General features: G+C 29.4%; 2 protein-coding genes and 1 long non-coding RNA gene across 4 annotated transcripts; 1 reads left to right on the top strand and 2 right to left on the bottom strand.

Moving 5' to 3' along the window:
- Window positions 1-8329: 8329 nt before the first annotated feature.
- LOC138348481 (uncharacterized) lies at window positions 8330-12516 on the top strand. Of its 2 annotated transcripts, XM_069297717.1 has the most exons (4): window positions 8330-11644; window positions 11722-11907; window positions 11992-12140; window positions 12272-12516. In XM_069297717.1, the coding sequence occupies exons 1-3, from the start codon at window positions 10601-10603 to the stop codon at window positions 12103-12105; spliced, it is 1344 nt and encodes a 447-aa protein (XP_069153818.1). In that variant the 5' UTR covers window positions 8330-10600; the 3' UTR covers window positions 12106-12140; window positions 12272-12516. The 2 variants fall into 2 exon arrangements, with proteins under 2 accessions (XP_069153818.1, XP_069153817.1); XM_069297716.1 differs by having other exon boundaries at window positions 11992-12488.
- Window positions 12044-17287, bottom strand: LOC138348482 (uncharacterized). Its single transcript, XR_011221059.1, has 2 exons — window positions 17150-17287; window positions 12044-12432 (listed from the first exon to the last, which is right to left on the bottom strand). It is a non-coding gene; the product is annotated as an uncharacterized lncRNA (long non-coding RNA).
- Window positions 17288-19091: 1804 nt separating this feature from the next.
- On the bottom strand, window positions 19092-20594 carry LOC101252585 (metalloendoproteinase 3-MMP). The gene has a single exon (XM_010322326.4). The coding sequence runs from the start codon at window positions 20350-20352 to the stop codon at window positions 19279-19281; it is 1074 nt and encodes a 357-aa protein (XP_010320628.1). The 5' UTR covers window positions 20353-20594; the 3' UTR covers window positions 19092-19278.
- Between the last annotated feature and the right edge of the window lie 4466 nt (window positions 20595-25060).

The raw sequence follows: 25060 nt of genomic DNA, 5'->3' as shown, positions 1-25060 counted from the left end.
GTACACATAATAGCAATAGCAAATGCAACAACAATAGAAATGAACATGATCCAATAGGTTACCAAAATAGACATTTTCCACCACTTGGGATCCATAATATTATTATTAATAATAATAAAATCAATTGAAGGAATTAAGTTAAATAAATATAGAAGAAAATAAAGATGAAATTCATTAAGTTTAAAATGATGACTCAGGGTTTAGTTTAAATTCTTGTATTGTTATATTTTGTTCAAAGACCTTTTGAATAGTTCTTTTTTTTTTTTTTTTTTGTTTATATATTTGTAATTGTCAAGATAACGAAAAAATAGACATATAAAACGCAATCTAGTTAAATTCACAAGACAATCATTGACTAATGAAATATGTATTTTAGTACATTTATTTTATGTACATTAGAGTAGTCAATTTTCTTTTTTATTGTTGCACCAAATTAATTAAACTAATTTTTGTAACGATAAAATTACTCCACTTTGCTTAAATATCACAAAGCGCGATTTCTATTTCTAAAACTCTATAATTTGACATATAAATTAAATCCGTATTAAAAAAATGTCACTTTTTTCCCTTGCAAACACGAAGGGGAAAAAAAGGAACAGAGACGTATCCAGAAGGAGGCCTCTCTCTGCTGAAATCATGTATAGTAGTGTTATATTTTTTTAAAAAAAAATATAAATATAGACGCGCGAACCCACATTTGAAGTATCATATAATGATCTATTATGGTGATTGGATATTTGGATGCACCCCTGTAAGTGAGGTTAGAAATTTGAATCTTTTATTTATCTCATTTTATTTTCCTTTCTAAAATTGGGCAACGTCTCTCTAAGTGATTTGAATAGATAAAAATATAATTTCGGATATGCAATTTTAAAATTTCAATGTTTTCAGTGATAAAACCCCCAAATGTTAAATCGATCAAAATTTTATCTTAGATCCACCTTTTCGTAATACACCATCATCTCAAAATTCTAAATACGCCTCTCAGAAAATCAAAATTGAATGCATTGTACACATTCTTAATCCTAAATGAAATATAAAGATGCATGAACTTATATATAAGTATATATAACCTTATTTCGATCCGATTCTAATATATGACCTGAATTTATAATCATGAAATCGACTCGAAAAAAGGAAAAGAATAATTGTCAAATAATATATATCAAGTATATATGTATATGTCCATTACATATAAAACTCTCAAATCAAAAACACCATAACAATTTCTAAAACAATTATTGGAATCAAGAGAACAAGATATAAACGAGAAGAAAAATGTATCAAAAAACATTACACATTGAGATCCAACATATTTTTGTTTTTTTAAAAAAAATAATAATTATATGATCATAATTTCCATAATATATGGTTGATTAATTATTTGTTAGATAGCTTATTCTTGTTACACTTAACCTTAATCCAATTAGCACTAACACTTGCTCCATGTTTAACTTTCTTCATTCCTGCTGATGCTGCTATTTTTGTTTTCTCCATTCCAACTTCAAATTTCTCACTAACTCTCCTTGAAAGTTTCGGTTTACCGCCGAGTCTTTTAGGATCAGCAGGTTCAAAATTGTTATTTGTTTTTGATTCTAATGGACTTTCAAGACTCATTGTGTTATATGTAATGTTTTTCAACCACCTCAAGAAGAAGAAAAAAAAATAATAATTATGTTGTACAAAATTCTTATTTTTTTTTCTTTCTTCCAAGAGGGGTGGTAGAAAGGAATGAAAGGAGGGAAGAAGATTATTATTGTTGTTTGTGAATTAATATTTGCCTTTGATTAATTTGTTGGTGAGGAAGTTGAGGTATCTTTTTATATGGAGAAATGGATGGTTTAATTATGTTATGGTTGTTGTGTTTGATGGTGTGTATGTTTCTTGTTATTCAAGAAAATAGTAAAGGTTGATGTTTCATCATGAACCTAATTTATTTTTTACCTTTATATATATATATGTGTGTGTATATATATATATAGTATATGGTCTTGGTTATTAATTATTAAAGTGAATAAGAGGGAGTTAAAGGAATGAAGAAAAGGGATTTGGTGGAAATTTTGGTAAATTTAATTTAAATGAGAGGTGATAAAATTAGTCTATGGTATTATAATATGTTTAACTTGTTTATGTTTGGTTGATTTTTTTTATTTTTTTTTATGATTGTGGTGTCTGATAAATTTTTGTGCACCTTCAATAATTCTACGAGATATTTAAATAATTTTATCCATCAAAGATTAAGACAAATAAAAAAATTATTTAATAATTTTAATTTTCGTTGAATTTTGAACCTGAAACTTCTATGATTATATTATATGGTCTTGATTAAATGAATAAGTATCAAAAGAAAAAGAATGAAGAAAAGGAATTTGGTGGAGATTTTGGTCTTATTATGGTAAATTTAAAACTAAAGGTGGCAAAATATAAATATCTAAAATTCAATTCTTTCATGCTTGAACTGATCATTGATCTGTTTATTTATTAGCTCATTTATTTTTATTTAATCATTTTAGTTTATGAAAGTTTGAGAATTCGATATTTAGCGAAAATTAATTTATATAAATTTCATTAAAAATATTATATTTTATTCAATGGGTCATATATAATTATAATAAAGAAAAATAATAATTTTATAAATATAAAAAATTATAAAAGAACAAATTATAACATAATTAAGATTTAATAAGAGTTGGGTGAGGTGAATTATGAACCACATTTTGATTGAATAAATAATTTTTTATAACTCAATCTAATTTAATTCGTTTAAAATCAACTTGAAACGTTTGTTGAATTTAAAGGTCAAGTCAAAGGGTCTTACAAATCTCTTCTGGTTAGTACCTAATTGAAAAGTCACCTTGAAGGGTAATTAGGAGGATCAAAAGCAAAATTTGAATGAATTGATTTAAAAGAAAATTATTCAATGTAGAAAAAAAAAACTATACATAAAAAATTGTATTACATCTAAGTGTATTTTTTTCTTTTTTTCATTAAAGATGTAATATGATACACTGAATTAAATAATATTATTTCTTTTTTAATTAGAGATTTTGAATTTAAGTTTGAATCGAGAGTACTTCTATTGAAAAGAGGCTTAACGTGACACAAATTTAAACTAGTCAGACTCTAATGGCCATTATCGAATAAGAAACTAAATGGAGAAAAATAATTCATCCTCTTTATTTTCATATTACATATAATTTAGAAACAAATATTTCTTCGTTGACGTGTCTACTTCGATAGTTTTTTTAGAAACTTCTAGAATAATCTAGATCATTAACGAACCTAATGGAAGTGAAACATCATTGCTGATGTTCCCTTCTTATCCATACGTTGAATTGCTGTTTTTTTATTCTACCTTTTTTGGCAAAGAGGAAAAAAAATATTCTTTTTTTTAAAAAAAAGTTTTCGTTGTAATCCCACTTAGATTATAATATTTTAATCATCATATTATTTGAACACAAAAAATAGACAACATAAAAAAATATCAAGAACGCAAAATACACGCAGAACCCAAATTTGACCACATTTTAAATAATAGTACCACAAGCTAATTAAATAATCTTCTAAAAGATACATCATCTACTCAAAATTCAAAAGAGTATAAATTCTATCCACGAATGTTGTAAAATAAATTACAACATTAAGTTATTTAAAAAAAAATTATAAATAACTTTTTGCAAAAATATTAAATGGTTGTATTACAAAGTAAATTCTTTTTTACAATAGGCCCATATATATATATACACACACTAGTTAGTTATAACTTATAGATACTGAATTTCTAAAAAGCTTGATAAAATTTGACTTGTTAGTGCCGAAATCAAGATTAAGAATTTGAGAGTTCTAAATTTTATTAATAATTATTAATTAATATTATTGAGAGTTCGCATATTAATATACATATATATATTTAATTAATTTTCTAATATAAATAATATAGAATCTACCAAAAAAAAATTACGTACTGAATTCATCTAAACTCATAAATCTCTACCTAACTCCGCCTTCGTCAGTCACGTCTCTAGATTTTAAATGATTTTTTTGATTTATAATATTCCTAGTCCAATTAATAATACGGACGCCACGTTTTGTCATAAAACTATATATAGGACCAACATTAACATCATTTTTTCTCATCAAATCCCAAATATTACAACAAAACATTCAACCAAAAAGGGAAAAAAAAATCTGAAATTTTTCTATAAATTTGGTGAAAATTAAGAGTTTATTTTTATGGCAGGAAACAATAGCTACACAGCATACAATTCATATGAAACATCATGGGCAGATCAATGGGATTCAAATCCAACTTATGAGTACAAAAATTATGATAAAAAAAATGGAAATAATGGAAGTTCTAATAATAAATTTTCCAATACTTTTGGAAAAACAAAATTAGTAGCTTCAAGTGGAGTAAAAAAAATTAAATCAGGTGCTTATGCTAGTTTTAATTGGATTAAAGAAAACTGTCAAAAGTCTAATACACAAAAACTTGGTTAACATATTCTTTTATTAATTAGAATATTTTTTTATTAATTAGAATTTTTTTTGGTTTGTTATTCTTTTTTGTAATACAACGCAAATGAACATGCATTTGTAGTCCACTTAAAAAAATATTATATGTATGTACTTTAGTATTTTGGGATTTTAACATTTAATTCATTATATTTTAGAGTAATAATATAAATTTGTGTCTATTATTATTTATTATAATTTTGATAATTTTTTCACTATTTCATATTAAAAATTATAAATTCAAATGAATCCGCGTTGATAACGATATATCTGCCCCTCCTTGTCAATGCGCACTATTGATACAATCAGATTACTAAGAAAATAAATGAATAAATAATATATTACTAGCAACTTGATAATTGATAATAGTAAACAAGTAATCACCATCTTCGAATTGCTTTTTTTTCCCCTTCTTATAAGTATTATTTTCGATATTTTTTAATAAATGTTTGAATATGTCGATTAAAATATATTCATGATCATCTGTAATGATATTAACTCAATTAGTTGTAAATATTTAGTGATAACAAAAATATTATTATTGAAAAAGGAATATATATTTGCACTAAAAGTCTCATTTAATATAGTGAATTAGATATTTCATCTATTTTTTAATTACTTGTTCATTTTTAAATCAACACCTATTAATACTATATTTGGATTATTGCTATCCATTGTATTGTATTGTATCGTTACTATATCTATAATGTTTGTTTTTGATTGTTACTTAAAATTGTACTGTATTGTTAAATTACGTTGTTACGTAACATGAAAACCCCTGTTTTATGGAATAATTAACCAATTTGGTGTGTTCATATTGTTACTTAATTTCTTTTCCAATTATATCTTTACATAATATTTCAAGATACTATTTTACCAATTACCTTAATTATTTAAATCTAGTCAAACCTCCAACCCTAGAATAATTAAGGATATTTAAGTAAATTTATAAATTGCAATACAGTACGATACAATCAAATCAAACAATTTAAATGTTACTGGACAATAACAAACAATACAATCTAACCAAATATAATACAGTACAATACATTATAAAACAATGATTAACAAAGATCCAAACATAGTGTAAAAAAATAACAATTGACATAGTTAATTTATCATTTTATCCTTATAAAGTATAAAATAAATGAATTAAAAATTCAAGATTTTCAAGAAATTTTATATTTTTCAAAGTAATTAACTAGAGGGTATAATAAGTAATTTTTTTTTATCATTTCTTGATTTGTCAAAATGAACAAATAATCAAGACAACTAAATAAGAAAAAATGGATAAATAATTACGAGCAAACATTAAACTACTATATTATTTATTTAAAAATATCTATAAGTATATCATTTATTATAACTTAATTATATGGCCAATAGAGTTAGCTAACCTAGCTATATATCTATTTATATTTTATAGGAAAATAGGCCAACTTTTAAAAAGTGTGGACGGCTAAAAAAAATATAATTTAGGAAAATTATAGAACATTCGGTAACCGACTTTTTAACATATGGTCATAGATTTTTCTGTATCGAGAATATACAACAAAGTTCACTTAACGATTAAATATATAAATATTTAAAACGTAAATTATTTTAATAATAAACATAAAATTTAGTTTATTATCAAACACGTAATCCAGTTTAGAAAGCCAAACATCATTAATTAATGACAAATAAAGCAATGCTTTTCATGAGCGGAATTATCTTAGGCAAAGAACGATGAAATTTTTTAGCTTAACGTAAAAGACGTAACGTACAAGTAGATGAAAACTTTATTTAAAGCTAAATTCTCTTATTTTTATTCTAGAATTTTCTCATAAAAAAAGTTTTTTAATTTATTCTTACGATAATTTTAATATTTATGAAAATCATGTTTTTAGGGTCACATGAAATGAAAAAAAAAAAGAATAATCTTTTATATTAAGAAGATTCAGCGCTACAAAAATTTTGGTTAATATTCAATAATAGAGAATACCAATTTTTTAGATCATATAATAATTTTTTAAAAAAATAAAAGTGTTAGCTCAAATGATCAAGAGAAGTAGTTAAATATCCCTCATAATTAGTGTTAGTTAAAATGACCAAGTAAAGTAATTACATATTTCTAATATAATTATTAGTATTAGTTAAAAATGATCAAGAGAAGTTGTTACGTATTTCTCATCGTTTTTATGAATGAAATTTCATAGTAAAGCTAGATGGACAAATTTTTAAACTCTTTATATAAATGACACAATTTACATTTTTCGAACTAACTTTTATTGATATGGAGTCAAATTTAGTGTCTATTTAACAATCATTTCGCATTCATCAACAAAAAATATATATAAAGTATAATTTATCAAATAATATATAACTAATAAAAGGAAATGGATTTTTAATTCTTCAATATTACACATACTTCTTTAATATTATAAGTATTAGTGAAAATAATTACTACTCATTTTAGTCCTAATTCTAAAATGACAATTATTTTAATAATACTTTTTTAATTAATTTGAGTGAAAAGAAGATAATTTAATGAATTATAAATTAGTTAATTAACTAAAATGACGACTAAAAAATAGAGATAAAAGAAGAGAATTTGGTGATCGACCTCACAATATATGAAGGCATATTTTATATTCTTTTCTAGGAAAGTTTCTCTTTTTTAAGGAAAAGTATATCCGTGTGAACATAAAATTAACTTAGCTTTCGTTGTTAATATTTATATTCTTTAATTTTTTATGTATATATAAATATTAAAATTTATATAAAATTAAATAAATAAATATGTTCTTTTATATGGCGTTCAATAAAATAATTTTATATTCTCATCTAGTTATCTCAAGTTGCTTAAAGTTTCTCCATGTGAACATAAAATTAACTTAGCTTTCATCATTGATATTTATATCCTTTACTTTTATATGTATATATAAATATTAAAATTTATATAAAATTAAATATATAGATATATTCTGCTATATGACGTTCTACAAAATAATTTTATGTTCTCATCTAGTTATCTCAAGTTGCTTTCATTTTCTTATTCTATTCCTTAACTTTAAAATAAGAAAGCCTCCTTGACAAGTAAAGATTATTCTTAAAATATTTACATGTATTATATTCTCTTCCTTTACATATAAAAAATTAGAAATTTAAGGTGAAGTTTGATTATGAAAAATATGAGTATTTATAAAATATAATTTTAATTTTCAAACAAAAGATAATTTTGTGATATATTTCAATTAAATTATTTTTAGATTTTATAATTAAATATAATTTTTAAAATTTAAATTAAAAAGGTAATTCCTTTTTCTTGACCAAACATCTCCCAAAAATATGAAGTGCGCACACTAAATCTCAACCACACAAAACCCAAAATTGACCACAAACAAAAGAATACTAAAAGCTAATATATATATATATATATATATAATCAAACATAATTTTTAAAATTTAAATTGAAAAAGTAATTCCTTTTTTTACCAAACGCCACCCAAAAATTATCAAGTGCGCATTCAAATTAATACGCAAATTATTAATTTATTTTTCCTATATTATTTATCTATATTAACTACATAATCTATTTCAATTTATATAACATAACAAAAAATTTAAATCTCAAATTTGGAAACTTTAAAAGTAAACTCAAATATATAAGCTTTCAATTTATTTCCCCAAAAATAAAATTTATACACCTAAAAACAATGTAAAAAAAAAAATTAAAATCATAATAACTTCCGTTAAAAAACTTTCAAATTTAAACTATATCACGAAAATAACCCTTAAAATCCCAAAATTTCTCCATTCACAGAAGCTTCTTTTAATAATAATCAATTTATTCCCATGACAACTAAAAAAAATAAAATAATTTAAAAAAGTCAAATTATTAATCTCCTACACGTTTTGTTAAAACGCGCTAGCCATACATACACCACACATCTAATAATTTTTTTTATAAATAGACTCAAATTCTCCATTCTTTTTTCTCCAAACCAACATAGGGATTCAATTTTATTCAATTCAACCTATACAAAAAAAATAAAAATTTCACAATCCTTCTATTTCTTCAAACTCTTCATATCAATTTCGATACAAAGTTCGATTATTTTATTTGTGAAGTCGTGATTTAATATGTCTGGAAAGAACAGTTACACCGCGTATAACTCGAACGAGACATCATGGGCAGATCAATGGGATCCAGAACCAGCAAGTTATACAAGTTTTGACAAGAAAACTGGAAATAATAATAGTTCTAAGATTTCAAGTAAAGTTGGAGATACTTTAGGAAAAACTAAATATGTTGCTTCAACTGGGGTTAAAAAGGTAAAATCAAGTGCTACTGCTGGCTTCCAATGGATTAAAGACAAGTGCAATAAGCCTAAGTAAAATTTTATTATTATTATTATTAATATTGTGTTTTTTTTTTGTATATAGTGTTTTTTGATGTATTAATAATACTTTTGTTTGTTCTTTCGTTCATTTTTAGTTAATTTAATGAATAAATAAGTGATTACATGATTCATTTTTCATGATTAGTATTAATATTGTGTTTTTCTTTTTGTATATAGCGTTTTTGATGTATTAATAATACTTTTGTTTGTTCTTTCGTTCATTTTTAGTTAATTTAATGAATAAATAAGTGATTACATGATTCATTTTTCATGATTAGCTAGTAAATTATAAAGGCTTTAATAGATTGGTTGATTCAGTTTCTACTGACTTGAATCTAAGATTTATCGATCGATTGATATCTTTAAAACGTCTATATGTTAGTGCCTCAATCATAGAATTAGATCTACGATTTAGATTCTAACGGCTTAATATTTAACTCTTTTTTTTTTAAAAAATTGAATTTATTAGTATGTATTTAAAGTTATGAGTTTATCTATTGCTAATCACAATTTTTAGTATTTTTTATTTTTTAAAAGATTATATTTCGCGTTAAAAGTTATGAATTTAATTAGACATAGGAACTCAATATCTGCGGGAATCATTTACACTAAAACTTGTGTTTGGTCCAATTAATGAAATTAAGAGATTTTTGTTAAGTATATTTTTCCATTGCTACCTTTTTTTCTTAAAGAACAAATAAAGAAATACTGATTAAATTTAGGATTCTAAAGTATTATTAATAAAGTTAAATTTAATAAAATAACTCCAATTAAAGATTTGTTAAGGATAAATATGTCCTTAAAACTTGGGCTCAATTGACATTTATATAGGTCTTTCAATTTTGTGTATGCATAAATAAACACTTAAACTTGTATAACATTAAATAAATAGATACATTGTCCTATGTGACATAATACACGTAGGACAACAATTGTCATTTAGAAAAGAGACTAGTCATGGTGACTGTAATTGAAGCGTGCCAGCGTTTATTAAAGCTGATGTGAACTTGTTTTTCTTTTGACGACAAGCTTGTTTAAGCCCATATAAGAGATTTAAGCAACCTACACACCTTGCTTGTCCCCTGTATATCCGTGAAACCCTGTGGTACTGTCATGTACACTTCGTCATGTAAATCACCTTGTAAAAAAACATTGTCCACATTCATTTGGTGTATTTCCCATCCTTAGGCTGCAGCCATAGAAATCATTGTTCGTGAAGTGACCATTTTCACTAATGAGTTTTAGCGTTAAAGAATGACAAAAGTCCCACATTGATGATTAATGAGATGAGTGAACTTTTTATAAGACTTGAGCAATCCTCCTCCTTTTGAGCTGACTTTTGGGGTGTGAGTTAGGCCTAAGATCTAATTTTACATGGTATCAAGACCTAAATTTCACAATTAGCAACTAATCGTGCCTTTAATTTGTCAATGGATACGACCCTGATGTTCATTGTTATGTTGATTTGAAGTTGAAGTTTCGTATATACACATGTATTATATCCTAATTATATTTACACAAAGATTAATAACTCCTAAACCTAAAATGCAGGAATCTTATTTGAAGTTTTCCTATTTTCAGTTCTTTTTTTTTACTAAATTAATAAACCTATTATATAGTTTAAAACTCCTAACCTAATAAGACTCTTAATTTTTTTTTTTTTTAAAAAAACCTACAAACCACTAACACAATTTGTCTCTATGGCCTCCATTGTTTGTGATGAAATGTTTTCAGAGTTACCAGATGATATTATTCACAAAATCCTCTATACTCTAACTCTGAAAGAAAGAGCAACAGCTTGTTTGGTTTCGAAAAATTGGCATTACATGATAACATCGTTAGACGATTGCAAATTTGTAAAAATACAATATGATTCACACAAATACTGTGCATATTGCTATAGAGATAAACTAGAATCCTGTCGAAACTGTCGTACTCTCCGCCCTATCATAGTCAGACTTGCTGCAGACAACACTACTATAACAGAATTCTATTTGTTAGTACCATTTACATTGCTTTACCTTCATTTTACTCTTGAAGTTTTCGAGTCGAGATTGTTAACTGTTTTGCATTTAAAATACTGTCATATCGATGAAAATGCTATTAATAATATCTTTCCTTGTTTGAAAGAAATGTATTTCGATCACGTTGCTATTTCTTCTTCAACTCTGTCTAATTTCATCAACAAATGTCCAGCTATTGTTGAGTTAACTTTGGTGTCTTGTTCCTATCTTTATTCCATCTCAGTGCCTCATCGAAATCGACTTGAAAAAGTTCATATGAATTGTGGTAGTAGATATCTAAAGGAAATTGAAATAAAAGCTCGAAACCTACTCGAGTTTCACTTGTTTAATTCATCAGCAGAGCTGGTTGTTGATTTACGCGCTTGTACTAAACTTCAAGTCCTGAATCTAAGTTGTGTAAACATTCCCCACCGATATCGTCATGAGGTTTCCTCCATTAAATCTTTATGTCTTCCTTTATGTAAAGGATTGAGTAAAATGAAAATCATGTGTCCTGAATTGGAGAGTTTGAGCTTAGTTGACGTGCTTGATTTGGACGATGCTTTCGTTGTTAATCCCAATTTACGTTGGTTCAAGATATTCGATTCCTTTATTTTCCAAAACTCGTGTGCATTGATATGTTCAAATGTGATGGAAGTTGAGATGGGACTGAATTATGTTGGTGCAATCGTTAAGTTTGACAACATATTGTCATTGGGAACGGACACGAATGAATCAATGGTATGTACATTTACATAGCTCAATTATGTTGGTGTTTACTTTGAGTAATTCAAAAGTTTGACGATTTGTCTATGAAGGAAGTAATGTCTGATCATCCAAGTAACTTTGAACCACTTCGTTTCAAGAACATAAATTTGAAAATACTCATGCCGTGGATACCAAGATATGGATTTTTGATTGATGAATTGATTAGTTACTTCTATCCGCGGACTTTGCTAGTAGAAGTGAATTCAGATGCACCAAAGTATAATTACTTTACACAGGTATCCCACAATGTTATCTTCACTTCAATACTTTTTCGATGTTCAATTATCATTGTCCATTTTTCAAACGTTATGTTTATGTAGGTCCTATTAGACGGACTGAAAAACTGGAAAAGGAAATCGGAAAGCAGCATGCGATTGAAACATAGTGATAAACTATGCTGGCATTATTTCTTGAAAGATTTCAAGATCCTCTAATCGGATACAAGACAATATCAGTTGCAGTTCCAATGGTAATTGTCTAATAATACACCTCGATGTTGCAGTTTGTTTGTTTTTGCTAACGTCTACAATGTACTTGTGATGTGTCGGCTCTACTCTTTTATGTATACTTAGCGAAGCTTCTTCATGCTTTATTTTTCAGGCACTTCCAATAGAGAAGCCTCCTCGACCACAGGCAGACTGTTCTCGTTGTTGGTTTTCCCATGAAAATTGATGGTTCAATAAAAAACAGATATCGTCTCTGTTTTCCTCTGTTATATCTGCTTGATTCATCGGCCTGAGCATTTTTAACCTTGTATTCATCTAATTATTTTTTGTTAGTGTGTGAGGATGAATATTTACATCAAACGAAAATGAAATATATTAATCTGGACTCAAATCTTAGCATCATAGGTAATGGAAGGTCAGCGATTCTTCGTGGCTCCCTTTTTTAGAACTCTTTTATCATCCTAAGTTGTTAAAAGTTGTGCTGACAATATCTAGGGGGACGAAGCCACAGTGAAATTGCCTGCACTAGACGGGGATCAAATCTGTGATCGTTATCTTTGTGTGATTGGAAAGTTGATTCAGCAAAATGTTTTTTTCATTGTCGAGGACCTCTTTAACAATGACATTACGGACACTAATACCAGTAGACAGAAACTTGCACAGGGGACGGAACTGTCGCACCAAGTTGCAGAGTTAAAGAAGAGAATTTTGTGGCGGATATCATTTGGTAACTCTATGAATGATATCACGAGGCTGTGGAAGCTCTGAGTCGTAACTCTGTTGAGTTTTGTGGGTAGCCTAACCTGATTTTTATATTCTTCCTTAATAGTAAGTCAATCGAGTTGCAACACATTTCTTTAATGGTGAAAACTATCAGATTTGGGCGGTAAGGATGAAACTGTATCTAGATGTTATGGATATGTGGAGACAGCCAAACATTGCCTAACAATCCTACTATGGCCCAAATCGAGAACCACAAAGACAAAAAACCAGAAAATCAAAGGCAAAAGCTTGTTTATATTCTTTAGTTTTCACTAAACTTTTGTCTCTAAAGTCAGCCAAAGCGAACTGGGATTATCTCAAGGAAGAATAAGAAGGGTATGAGAGGATCAGCAAATGCTAAATATTGATTACGTATCTAGATGTCATAGATATGTGTTCTTTATTACACATGGGAACACTCTTAAAAAGACCTCTCAAAGTGGTTTTCTAAAACACTCTCCTCTTTTACCTTGTCTTTAGAGATAGGAAAACACCCACCTGAATGAGCTAGGAAAATATTGGTGCATTCCATTAGTAAAGAAGTTTATAAAGGGAACGCATCGGGACCAACCAAGGCAAGGTAAAGAGTTCTATTTAGAATTCTTTACCTTGGTTGGTCATGATGCGTTTCCCTAGTAAACTTCCTTACAAATCGAGTGCACCAATATTTTACTTGCCCACTCAGGTGGATCTTTTTCCATCTCTAAAGACAAGTATAACGTTTTAGAAAATGATTTTGAGAGGTCTCTTTAAGAGTGTCCCGTATGTAAAAAGAACACAAAATATATACCCCACTTGACTTATTTTGTGTTCTTTATTACACATGGGAACACTCTTAAAAAGACCTCTCAAAGTGGTTTTCTGAAATGCTCTCCTCTTTTACCTTGTTTTTAGAGATAGAAAACACCCAACTGAATGAGCTAGGAAAATATTGGTGCATTCCATTAGTAAAGAAGTTTATAAAGGGAACGCATCTGGACCAACCAAGGTAAAGAGTTCTATTTAGAAGTCTTTACCTTGGCTGGTCATGATGCATTTCCCTAGTAAACTTCCTTACAAATCGAGTGCATCAATATTTTACTTGCCCACTTAGGTGTATCTTTTTCCATCTCAAAAGACAAGTATAACGTTTTAGAAAATGATTTTGAGAGGTCTCTTTAAGAGTGTCCCGTATGTAAAAAGAACACAAAATATATACCCCACTTGACCTATTTTGTGTTCTTTATTACACATGGGAACAATCTTAAAAAGACCTCTCAAAGTGGTTTTCTAAAATGCTCTCCTCTTTTACCTTGTTTTTAGAGATAGGAAAACACCCAACTGAATGAGATAGGAAAATATTGGTGCATTCCATTAGTAAAGAAGTTTATAAAGGGAACGCATCTGGACCAACCAAGGTAAAGAGTTCTATTTAGAAATCTTTACTTTGGCTGGTCATGATGCATTTCCCTAGTAAACTTCCTTACAAATCGAGTGCACCAATATTTTACTTGCCCACTTAGGTGAATCTTTTTCCATCTCTAACGACACGTATAACGTTTTAGAAAATGATTTTGAGAGGTCTCTTTAAGAGTGTCCCGTATGTAAAAAGAACACAAAATATATACCCCACTTGACCTATTTTGTGTTCTTTATTACACATGGGAACACTCTTAAAAAGACCTCTCAAAGTGGTTTTCTAAAGTGCTCTCCTCTTTTACCTTGTCTTTAGAGATAGGAAAACACCCAACTGAATGAGCTAGGAAAATATTGGTGCATTCCATTAGTAAAGAAGTTTACAAAGGAAATGCCTCTGGACCAACCAAGGTAAAGAGTTCTATTTAGAAGTCTTTACCTTGGTTGGTCATGATGCATTTCCCTAGTAAACTTCCTTACAAATCGAGTGCACCAATATTTTACTTGCCCACTCAGGTGGATCTTTTTCCATCTCTAAAGACAAGTATAATGTTTTAGAAAATGATTTTGAGAGGTCTCTTTAAGAGTGTCGCGCATGTAAAAAGAACACAAAATATATACCCCACTTGACCTATTTTGTGTTCTTTATTACACATGGGATCACTCTTAAAAAGATCTCTCAAAGTGGTTTTCTAAAACGCTCTCCTCTTTTACCTTTTCTTTAGAGTTAGGAAAACACCCACCTGAATGAGCTAGGAAAATATTGGTTCATTCCATTAGTAAAGAAGTTTACAAAGGAAATGCATCATGACCAACCAAGGTAAAGAGTTCTATCTAGAAATCTTTACCTTGGTCGGTCATGATGCATTTCCCAAGTAAATTTCCTTACTAATCAAGTGTCTAGAAATCTTTACCTTGGTCGGTCATGATGCATTTCCCAAGTAAATTTCCTTACTAATCAAGTGCACCAATATTTTACTTTCTCACTAAGGAAGATCTTTTTCCAGCTCTAAAGACAAGGTCAAAGAGGAAAGTGTTTTAGAAAATGACTTTGAGAGGTCATTTTAAGTGTGTCCCATATAAAATAAAGAGCACAAAATATATACCCCACTTGACATATTTTGTGTTCTTTACTACATATGGTAATTTTCTTAAAGAGACATCTCCAATTGGTTTTCTAATACAATCTCTCTTTTACCTTGTCTATAGATCTAGGAAAAGATCTACCTGAATGAGCTAGGAAATATTGGTGCACTCCATTAGTAAAGAAGTTTACAATGGAAATGCGTCATGACCAACCAAGGTAAAGAGTTCTAGATAGAACTATACCTTGGTTGGTCCCGATACATCTTTTTGTGAACATCTTTAATCGAGTGCACCAATATTTCCCTTGCCCACTAAGGTGGATCGTTTTCCAGATATTAAGACAAGGTAAACGAGGAAAGCGTTTTAGAAAATGACTTTGAGAGGTCTCTTTAGGAGTGTCCCATATGTAATAAAGAACACAAAATATAAACCCCACATATTTCGTGTTTTTTTTATTACATATGGTAAGACACAACCGGAAGATTTTGAGTAGTATTGAGCATAAAGTTGAGTAAGGTCTTAGATAACCCAACCCCATAATTGATCATCTAGCGTAGGATAGGATCATGTCATTGATTCGGGTAACTCCTCATAAAGCCCCAGGAAAGGGCCTAGTTATTGGATCGACTGGTTCAGTTCATCCTACACCCTAACAAAGTGTTGGATGACTCCAACAATGTGAGCAAGACATTGTATCATCATGAGGTTAATATTGTTGGTTTTCAGTTAGATAAACTCCCCAAGAAAAAGTAAAGTATACTATTTTAGCATTTGATATCATTGCATATATCTAAGTTGTAAAGCTTTATTGTTTTCAATGCATTCACATGCTTTACTTTACACAATTACCCAATACTCGTTCTTTCTTTGAGTTGGTCCTCGATTACGTATGTTCAGTCTAACCAATGTTTTATTTAACTATTTCACATACCGTACATTTCATGTACTAACACCATTTGGTGTTGCATCTTCTAATGATACAAATAAATGAACTCAGGATTGATCAGACGCTTCACTGAGATCCTCTCCATTATATTTCGGTGAGACTTCACTCCTTTCGGAAGGCTCCAGATTAGTTATTTATTTTATCATTTAGTAGACATTCTAATTTATTATTCAGATAATCGTGGATCTTGTCCCGAAACCTATCTTAGTTCAGCAGAGGCTTCATAGACAAGTTACAGAGTCAAGTAGATCTTGATCTTAAGATATTTTAAAAATTATTGTTATGATGATTCATACTTATATTTTAGATTTTTCAGAAAACATGTTCAGAGGTGTAAATGTTTATCACTTGTAAGTTTCCACATAAGTGTTTAGACTTCCGTTGAGTAGTAAATCAGTCCAAGAGCTTACTTGAGACCAGTAATGATTTATGATTGTCAGCCACATCCGGGGTATAGGGTCGGAGCGTGAAAAAACTAGTCGATGAACTAAAGTATTCTTTTGTTCAAACAAACATGCAGAAAAGTACTAGATCTAAACATAACCTCACAAAAATAAGTAATATTTTTGTGAATTTGAGTTTTGATGGTGGTGTTGAAAAAAGCTGGATTTCAATCCATAAAGTTCAGACCAATAATGATTTCCGATTCTCAGCCACATCCAGAGTATAGGGTTGGAGCGTGACAAAACTGGTCGATGAACTAAAGTATTCTTTTGTTCACACAAACATATAGAGGAGTACTAGATCTAAACATAACCTCACAAAAATAAGAAATGGTGGTGTTAAGAAAAGCTGGATTTCAATCCATAGAGTTCAGATCTATAAATGAAAAATTGATTTTACCTGAGATTTTCTTTGGATCATCCCAATCATAAGCTTCTGAGATCAAGAAGATCGATCTTTGCGGCAAACATATTCATGGATAAGAATCTGTGCAAGAAACTAACTTATAAAGAGAGTGAAGATGAAGGTTTAGTAAGGTTAGAAATACTTAGCTTGATTTGAAACAACGTCACCTCAAGAAGTTTATCTACGACTTGTTCAATGTAAGATTTTTATTTATTTGAGGTAGCAGAGCGTTATGGAGGATTTTGATTGGCTAAAGATGAAGGCGATTGATGGCGCCTCTTCATCTTTCTCTGATGAAGACGATTGATCATCTTCATCTTCCTCTGGTGAAGGCGATTGGCGGCGCCTCTACATCTTCCTCTGATGAAGGCGATTTTTGGTGCCTCTTCATCTTCCTCATATGAAGGCGATTGGCGCCTGCCTCTTCATCTTCCTACAATGAAGGCAATTGATGGAGCATGCCTCTTCATCTTCTTCCAATGAAGGCGATTAACGATGTCTTCCTTTTCATCTTCCACTGATGAAGGCAATTGATGGCGCCTCTTCATCTTCCTCCTATTAAGGCATTTGACGGCGTCTTTTCATGTTCTAGATATTTCCTTTTCCTCTCTAGGTTTTATTTGATTCTGTTTTTTCTATTTTCTTTAATGGGCCGGGTTTCTTTATTGGGCCCGGTTATGTACAAAAATTGTTTTGAAAATAGAAGAGGCTTTAAGCCTCAAACCATTGTTTTTTTTTTTAAAAAGAAAAGAAAATTACGCTAATTGGTCGCAAATACAAACTAATTACCATCCCATAATCCACCCTTGGTAACTCTCTAAATGTCTATTTCACCTCTAAGTTATTATAGAGTATGTCCCCTTCCTAACCGGACTCAATTCACCTTTATGATACCGTCACTGTGATGGTAAACCAGACTCAATTCACCTTTATGATATCATCACTATGATGGTATCATTCAGTATTTCTGTAATTCTTCCCTAAATGTTTGTTATGATATCATTGAGGATTTCAGAAGTGTCTCACTAAGGATTGGGGATTGATTTGATGAAACAATGATTGTTCATCAATTATACAATTTCAATACCATGTTAATATATAAATATCATTAATGTACCATCAAATGACTTAGAAAAACTCACTTGATACTAAACTATGATGATATAATTCATTGTTTGAGCGATTCTATGTTATGCAATAAATTTTTATGGTATCATTAAAGATTTTAGAAGTCGATTGAATTGTTGAAATAATGATTATTCCCCAACTATATCATTTTAATATCATGATAATACATAAATATATTGTGATAGTATCGTTCATGTACTATCAAATGACTTAGGAAAATCTTTATGATACCATCACAATATATATACTATTTGTGCAATTTCCCCTGAAGGCTTAATGTATGACTATTCCTCAGTGTGCCTGTGCTTGACACAACAAATGAAGAGGTTGGGTAATTGACATTTCCCCATTAGTATCTAGGTCATCACAAATGAGTTATTTGTTTGTAATTATTTTATTTTTATGAAACACGGACTTAGTTTCCCATAAAAAAAAGGTCCTTGGTTGATATCGTCATACTTTTTCTAATAAGGGTGAAGAAATAACATGTCGCTTTACTTGTTTTTGTTGTTTACTAAAAACCTGAAGACTAAAGTAATGGTTTGCTATTGTAGTAGCTATTTGATTTTAGTTTTAGTTTTAGTATTGTAGGACTATTTGATATTAGTTTTAGTTTGTAATTGTAGTTTATAGAATTTGCAAGTTTGTAAAAGCTCATAATTTAATATAAAAAATCTCATACTATATATTGGCGGTGACATGTAATTATAGTCTTTGTATTATATTTAGAGAAGTGAGAAGTCATATAATATTTTATGGACACTTTCTTATTGGGTAAATCGAAAATCAAATCGACAACTATCAAAAATCGATAAACCGATAAAGAATATCTTATTGGTTTGTTACCGGTTTAAACTAATAAAACATAAAACCTTTTACCCCTCTGCACTATTTAATATTATACTTTAAAAGTATATATGTGTCCATGTGGACATCATAAATATTGCCTAATTATAATCAAATCATACAATTAAGATAATAATAATACACACTAACTATAGAGAAATCGAAAGCACCAATGCTAAGAAAAATCCAACAAGCCAATGTGGGCACAATGAACGAAAAGTGGAGTATCCACTAATATCATTCTCTTGATGGTGTGTGTAAACCGTACTTGACCCATTATAATCCGGGTTTGACCCATATAACATTTGTACCCCTTCAATATCATCTCTTGACAACTCCACTTTCCTCGTTCCATCTTCAAGTGTCGGAAACATAACCGCGTCTTTTTCGAACGAATGATCCAAACCCAATAAATGCCCGATTTCATGAACCGCAACTGATTCAAGATCCACCATCCCTTCTTTCAAATACTCGCCGTCAACCATCCAATTTTCCTCGCCATCTAAGTGGAAAAACCCTATTGGAGGTGCAAACGCGTGTGCCAAAACCTTCATGGGTCCATCGAACGGGTTACCATCTCCATGGTCTCGGACAAAAAACCCTATCCGAATATCCGCGGATCTATAAGAACCCATCTCTTTAAAAGTTAACGGTGTTACTTTTGACCATTTATCAAACGCCCTCCTAAAAGCTAACTTAACAGAATCCGTCAACTGATTCTCCGGTAGAAATGCATACTTTAATTTACTCTTACTCGAAGGCCAACGTCGCTGGCCTTCGAAAAACGAGAAATGTGCCACTGTATGATCCATTGGAGTTTTGCCCCCGTAGCCCTTTTTTGCTATATCTGGATTACCGCATCTTGGTTTTACCATATTTTGAAGAGTGGAGAAGTCGAATTCTCCGGTTACGTTAAGATTAAAGTTTAATTGATAACTCTTCAGAGCTGATAAAAGAAGTTGATCAAATTCATCTGTAAAATCATTGCTCAAAGAATCATCAATATACCCAAAACGTTGAAAATACTGTTTGATTTTCGCTAATCCTTTAATCTTTTGCCCAACGCGGCAACCCAAGTAGTTGTTGAAATAGTTCCAGGTAGAATTACGAACGTTATCGTAAAAATGAGCAGAAACAGGGGAAACATGAGCTGAAACAGGGGAAGATGAATCGACGATTATTAAAGCAACAATTATAACGAGGGAGAATAGAAAAATTCTCATTTCAAGTTTGCGAAATGAGTAGGAACTAATTTTGTTGAATTGCTGATTCAATTAATTTTTTACTTTACATATAATTTATGAATTTTTCATCTTTTTGTTTGTTGTTGTAGAAAACAAGAAATGCCGGCATGGAAACGAGACAATGAGAAGATATTGTTTTGTTTTTTTTTTTTTTGACATTTTGTAAAATTAGTTTGAATGGTTCTTTTTTTTTTTTCCTAAAAATTATAAATTGATTGTGATCGAAATTGGTGGAACAATAAAGAAAAGCATAGCTAAAATATACGAAAATTTTACAAAAAACTTACAAAGTTGTATACGGCATATTTAAAATCCATCAACAATACTCCCTCCCTCCGGAATTGTTTGTCATGTTGCGCTTATCGAAAGTTAGAAAATAAATTAGATTATATTAATTGGATATTTTAAAACAAAAAAAATTAGATATTCTAAAACTACATGAAAAGTACTATAAATTACAATTTTTTACATATTAATATGATGAAAAAATACAGCTTAAAATGTTAGTCAAAGTTTTTATAATTTGACTCTAAAAATAAAAACCATGATAAACAATTCCGGACGGAGGGAGTACCATTGTTAACTATAAATAGAACTATTCTGAGAACGCGCATTCCATCAAACGAAATCTGTTAAATTTTTGGACGTTTTCTCACACTTGTACTGCGTCTTACGCTTTCTTTTACCAATGGAGCTCCACGCTAAGTTGATGGGCGCCTTCTTTTGTAGTTATAGTTGATTCGAGAATCTCAAAGCTTTTCAAGGCATTGCACCAATATATGTAATTTCTAGATTTATAACGCTTGCTGCGATTTGTTTGGCCTTTCAACTCGTCCAATAGAACCTACAAAACTCGTAAATGCAATGGGAAAAGCGCGAAAAAGATCAGTAAAGCTAGGAATATACTAATTAAGTTAAACAGAGAAATGTGATATATATCGCTTATCATAATTCACATGAACTTTCCTAAGTTGATCTTGATGAGGTGTACTAAAATTCGATAAAGATTGCAACATCGTATAAAACATAGTTCAAGGACACTTGCGAATAAGTACAAAGAGAGTTGAAGTATCAATATGAACGCGATTAAAACAGATTTCTTTCAGACTAGGAAACCAACTAAAATGATTCTGTGATTACACTGAGACAAGTCCAATTCAATTAGTTGATGTGATATACAAAAAATTCTCAACAAGGTTTTTGTTTAATTTAAAAGAACAAATATTTCTTTCTCTTGTATTTCAAATAAATCTACACACGTGTACTTTTTTTTCTTTGCTTTATATTTATATTTTTGTCAAATACACATAACTTTTATAGTTTTATTGTCTTATATATATAAAATTTCTCAAGCGCTCATTATTATTATTACTATTATTATTATTATTATTATTAATAATAATAATAATAATAATAATATTTGTCTTTTTTCAAAAAAAATTCAATTGATTTTTTTAATTCCTTGTATTCAATGATATAGTTACGTAAATATATACTGTTACTAGCTTCTTTATGCGGTAATGGTTTGTTTGTTGCTATTGTTTAGGAGTTAAGTATGTCATTTCTTGGTTTCTAGGCTACAAGATTAGTGGAGTTTGTTATATCATTATAAATAGGAGTAATTTATGTGTTCTGTTATTAATAGTTTTTTTACAAAAATCTATTTAAGAACTTTTAATTGAGAAATAAAGAGCACTTCCACTTGCATATCATTTCCCTTTGATTAATGTTACCATAGGGGAGATGAAATCCTTTCTAATAGATAAATTATTTTTTGACGAACCATTTCAAGAAACATACTGTTTTCAATCACTTGTAGTATCTTCTTTAGTTCTACCAAATGATTTCTCCGCAGGATCAAATGGCTTGATCCAAAATCAAGAACTCGGCCATTTCAATTGAAAAATGATAGAAAATCAAATAGACACTTGTTACGGTGTACATCATTTCAATATGTTTAATTATTTATCGGATAATGGAAATCGTTCCAATGTACAGGTGTCAAATGAATTCCCTATGAAGTTAAATGAATCACTTCAAGAATCATATTTAGCTCAACAATATACACTCTTATGTTATTTGTTGTTGAGCACTCCGTTGTCATCACCTCAATAGTTGGATACCTGATCTTCTCCGAGTTGTTGTACAACTTTCATAAATTTGTCATGAAGGTCCATCCTCCTCTATTTCAACACCTTCACCAAGTTGTTGCCCAAATTCCATGAATTTGACATGAAGATCCATATGCACACCTTCAGTAAATGTGGCATGAAGATTCATCCGTCCAATTTATGTTCTTCGCCTAATAATCTTATAAATAACTTTAATAGACTACTTCAAGAAATATACTTGCCTCAACCCACTATAACAAAATAGGAATTGGTGGCAATAGATTTTTTTTTATTTTGTTGCAAAAATATTTTCTGTTGTAAAAATATTCAGTGACAATTAAGTTGATGTTATTGTATTCAGTATGCTAAATGCAATAGTATTATAAATCTCTCTATTATATTTTTGACACTTAATATAATTAAGTGGTACTTATATTATTACTACTAAATTGTAGTAACCACCTCCAATCCCTTATTTAGTTGAATCGAATGATTTCTTTAGAGGGTTGAACGGTGGGAACCAACAAGTAGAACTCGATAATTTCAATGAACTAAATTCGAAGAAGTGCCCTATGAACTTCAAAAACCCACTTTAAGAAGCATTTACTTACCTCAACCATTTGCAATACCTTCTTTGGTTCCACTGAATGATTTGGACGTGTAGAACTAACACCCAGGACTCGATAATATCAATGTACTAAATTCAAATGAATTCCTATAAACTTCAATGAGCCACTTCAAGAAGAATACTTTCCTCGACCACATGTAGTATCTTCTTTAGTTCAACCGGTATGATTTCTTCTCACAAGGTTAAATGGTTGGAACCAATATTTAGAAATTGACCATTTCGATGTACGAAATTCAAATAAGTTCCCTATTAAATTTAACGAATCACTTCAAGAAGCATACTTATCTCAATAACCTACAATACCTTCTTTAGTTCCACTTGATGATCTCTTCACATGGTTGAAATACCGTTACAGATAAGTTTGGAGAGAGTAATGAGATTAATATGAACGCGATTAAAATAGATCTCTTTCAAACTAGGAAACCAACTAAAATTGTTCTCATTAATAGTGCAACATTTTAAATAAAGAACGGTTAAATTCCTTCAAACACCATAGATTTATGGTAAAATTATGTTGAGCCTTTGGCGTACATAAGGTTTTCTTAATTCGAGGAGTAGAACGTTCTCTACATTCTTAACTTTGTTTACAATATTCTAGTTGGAAAACAATTTAAAATACCATAAACTATAGAAAACCGTTAAAAATATCTTTTTTTTTTACTTATTTTGCTTAAAAATATCCTTATATTCATTTTTTGGTTTAGTTATACACTTTCTGAGTCACACTCTATCTTAACAAAGTCCTTAATACCAAAAAATAAAAAAATATATATATTTCTTTGCATTTTACGTGATTACACTGAGACAAGTCCAATTCAATTAGTTGATGTGATATACAAAAATTTCTTAACAAGGTTTTTGTCTAATTTAAAAGAACAAATATTTCTTTCTCTTGTATTTCAAATAAATCTACACACGTGTACTTTTTTTTCTTTGCTTTATATTTATATTTTTGTCAATACACATAACTTTTATAGTTTTATTGTCTTATATATATAAAATTTCTCAAGCGCTCATTATTATTATTATTATTATTATTAATAATAATAATAATAATAATAATAATAATAATAATATTTGTCTTTTTTCAAAAAAAATTCAATTGATTTTATTTATTCCTTGTATTCAATGATATAGTTACGTAAATTCATACTCTTACTAGCTTCTTTATGCGGTAATGGTTTGTTTGTTGCTATTGTTTAGGAGTTAAGTATGTCATTTCTTGGTTTCTAGGCTACAAGATTAGTGGAGTTTGTTATATCAGAATAAATAGGAGTAATTTATGTGTTCTGTTATTAATAGTTTTTAAAAAAAAATCTATTTAAGAACTTTTAATTGAGAAATAAAGAACACTTCCACTTGCATATCATTTCCCTTTGATTAATGTTACCATAGGGGAGATGAAATCCTTTCTAATAGATAAATTATTTTTTGACGAACCATTTCAAGAAACATATTGTTTTCAATCACTTGTAGTATCTTCTTTAGTTCTACCAAATGATTTCTCCGCAGGATCGAATGGCTTGATCCAAAATCTAGAACTCGGCCATTTCAATTGCAAAATGATAGAAAATCAAATAGACACTTTTTACGGTGTACATGATTTCAATATGTTTAATTATTTATCGGATAATGGAAATCGTTCCAACGTACAAGTGTCAAATGAATTCCCTATGAAGTTAAATGAATCACTTCAAGAATCATATTTAGCTCAACAATATACACTCTTCTGTTATTTGTTGTTAAGCACTCCTTTCTCATCACCTCAATAGTTGGATACCTGATCTTCTCCGAGTTGTTGTACAACTTTCATAAATTTGTCATGAAGGTCCATCCTCCTCTATTTCAACACCTTCACCAAGTTGTTGCACAAATTCCATGAATTTGGCATGAAGATCCATATGCACAGCTTCCGTAAATGTGGCATGAAGATCCATCCGTCCAATTT

Source organism: Solanum lycopersicum, chromosome 5 (genome assembly GCF_036512215.1).
Source record: "Solanum lycopersicum chromosome 5, SLM_r2.1".
NCBI classification, from domain to species: Eukaryota; Viridiplantae; Streptophyta; class Magnoliopsida; order Solanales; family Solanaceae; genus Solanum; species Solanum lycopersicum.
The sequence above is the reverse complement of the archived record's forward strand: the minus strand, read 5'-3'. Positions and strand labels throughout refer to the sequence as shown.